This window comes from Phascolarctos cinereus, unplaced genomic scaffold, assembly GCF_003287225.1.
Source record: "Phascolarctos cinereus isolate Bilbo 61053 unplaced genomic scaffold, phaCin_HiC Scaffold_726;HRSCAF=1367, whole genome shotgun sequence".
In the NCBI taxonomy this organism is placed as follows: Eukaryota; Metazoa; Chordata; class Mammalia; order Diprotodontia; family Phascolarctidae; genus Phascolarctos; species Phascolarctos cinereus.
In genome coordinates, this window is record NW_027556098.1 from 349,786,286 (window position 1) to 349,789,003 (window position 2,718).

Below are 2,718 nucleotides of genomic sequence, written 5' to 3' on the forward strand. Positions count from 1 at the left end.
ATTACCTCTTCATTCACTCACATAGGAAAGTAAGTAATAGCCTTCTCTCTGAAGTTCATATTGGGATTTAACCACAGTCCATCCTGGTGCATGCTTGTGCACACTGTTCCCCAATGTCTAGGTGGCTGGGAGCAGTAAGAAACATGAATTTGGAGGTGATAGTGGACCTCAACCTCCAATAAGAACCCAAGTCCCCGTTCATTTTGGAAAGAGTGTGTGCTAGGGATGTGGCCCCTTTGGTCTGGGGGCAACCCTTGAAGTTGAGGGGCAACCAAGAACACCAAGCAGCCCACGACGGAGCTGATGAGACTGTATACCATAGACAAGGGGATGGAGGGCAGGGGATGCAAGAAGGCCAAAAGAGGCAAGGCTTCCTAGAAGTGAGTCAGGGAATAGGGCTGAAGTAAAAAGTGGTGCATAAAAGGCAAGGAGGGCACAGAGGTGGGCCGTGAATGTTCTTAAGGCTTTGTGCTGCCTGACAGAAGATATCCTCTTCATAACTTCCCAAAAGACCAGACAATAGGAGATGGTAATGAGGACTATATCCACACTGGCTGTGGCGAGCATAGACACAGCTGTGTAGGTCCAGCTGAACCCTCCACAGGAAAACTGCAGCACTTCTGTTGGGAAGCAGAAAGGGAGGGAGAGATTATGAGCACTGCAGGAGGATATCAATAAAGGAGTGGGCAGCAGTGGGATGGTGGCCCGGAAGATGAAAGCCAGACTGCTCCAGGCAAGGCGGCTGGGGGTAAAGAAGGCCAAGTAGTAGAGAGGATGACACACAGCTAACCAACGGTCCAAGGCCATCGCCAGCAGCACGGAGGACTGACCACTAAAAACAGCATAAAGGCAGCAAATTTGGAGGAGGCATACATCCCTAGAGATAGTAGGGACTGGGAGCCACAGAGCATCCAGTATGGTGGGCAGCATACAAAGGGCAAAACCTAGGTCTGTAGTGGCCAACAGAGCCAGGAGCAAGAACTGAGGTTGGTGCAGGTAGGTGTTGGCGCAGATGGTAAGAAGGATCAGACCATTTCCCAGAAAGGTGGTGCCATAGGTCAAACCAAGGATGGCAAGAAGTCCTGGGCCCCCTGGCCCTGGGAGGCTGGGTAGGAGGAAGGTCAGCACATCAGAACGAGTATGGTTGTGGGTAGACATGGCATATAGGCAGGGCCTGATCTTTGTCTCTTTGGATAGAAAGCAAATCAGGAGTACCTAAAAATAACAATTATAGATATTTCATAGATCATAGGATCTAAAACTACCAGGTTTTTAGATATTATTTAGTATAATCTCCTCATATTATGCACGAGAAAATGGAGCACAGCAATCTTAGAATCCTAGATTTAGACGTGGAAAGGCCCTGGGAGGCCATGCAGCCCAGCTTACTTGTTTTAGAGATAAGGAACTGAAGCCTGGAGAGGTTAGGTCTCTTTTCCAAGGTCAAATAGGTACCAGAGCTGAGAATGGAACACAGATCCTCCAACTTCACCCTCATGGCTCTTTCTATTATGCCTCACACTTCTACAGGCTTGTAACCTGTCCAAAGTGCTTTTCCCCTTAGTATAATAGTATTATAAATCAAATAAACTTTTGTCGTAATCCAACCTGGATCCTGAGGAGTATATTAAATGGGGATGAAGTCCAGTTTTGTTAAAGGACATCAAAAAACCACTCACAGTAACCATAAACAAATTAAGACAGCATGGAATAACTTATCTGTCATATTTATGGGTAAAGGAAGAATTTAGGACCAAAGAAGATATAGGAAGCATTATAAAATGTAAAATAGGTAATTTTGATTATGTAAAATTAAAAAGGTTTTGCACGAACAAAACCAATGCAACCAAAATTATAAGGAAAGCCAAAAAAGGGGGGGGAATTGCAACAAGTGTCTCTGATAAAGGCTTCATTTACAAGTATATATAAAGAATCGAGTCAAAGTTATAAAAATATAAGTCGTTCTCCGATAAATGGTAAAATGATATGAATAGGCATTTTTCAGACAAAGAAATTAAAACTATCTATAGTTATATGAAAAAAATGCTCTAAATCACTCTTGAACAGAGAAATTCAAGTTAAAACAATTCTTAGGTACTACCTCACACCTACCAGGGTGGCTAATATACCAAAAAAGGAAAATGTTGAATGTTGGAGAGGATGTGAAAAATTGGGATATTAATGCACTGTTGGTGGAGTTGTGAAATGATCCAACCTTTCTGGAGAGCAATTTGAAACTATGCCCAAAAGGCTATAAAACTGTGCATATCTTTTGATCCAGCAACTATTTGATCTATATCCGAAAGACATCCACAAAAGGGGAAAAGGACCTATTTGTACAAAAACATTTATAGCAGCTTTTTTTGTGGTGGTTAAGAACTGGAAATTAAAGGGATGTCCATCAATTAGGGAATGACTAAACAAGCTGTTGTACATGATTGTAATGGAATGCTATTGTGCTGTAAGAAATGACAAGCAGAATGATTTAAAAAAAAACCTGGAAAGATTTACATGAACTGATGCATAGTGAATGGAACCAGAAGAATGTTGTACAAAGTAACAGCAATATTGTTTGATGAAGAACTGTGACTGACATAAATATGAGTTTATTAATATATATTTCTCTATGGTTGTTTAGCTATTTCATAAATTTTGACCTATTTCATTCTTGTCATTCTATTTAATATAATTATTCATTAAAAAAAAAAGAATTGCGAC

At 41.2% G+C, this 2,718-nt stretch overlaps 1 protein-coding gene across 1 annotated transcript; it reads right to left on the reverse strand.

The window, feature by feature from the left end:
- Positions 1-219: 219 nt before the first annotated feature.
- LOC110195132 (olfactory receptor 51L1-like) lies at positions 220-1,158 on the reverse strand. Its single transcript, XM_020967766.1, has one exon. The coding sequence runs from the start codon at positions 1,156-1,158 to the stop codon at positions 220-222; it is 939 nt and encodes a 312-aa protein (XP_020823425.1).
- Between the last annotated feature and the right edge of the window lie 1,560 nt (positions 1,159-2,718).

Excerpts from the sequence above, each read along its gene's own strand:
- LOC110195132 (XM_020967766.1), bottom strand. The coding sequence starts at position 1,158 with ATGTCTACCCACAACCATACTCGTTCTGATGTGCTGACCTTCCTCCTA.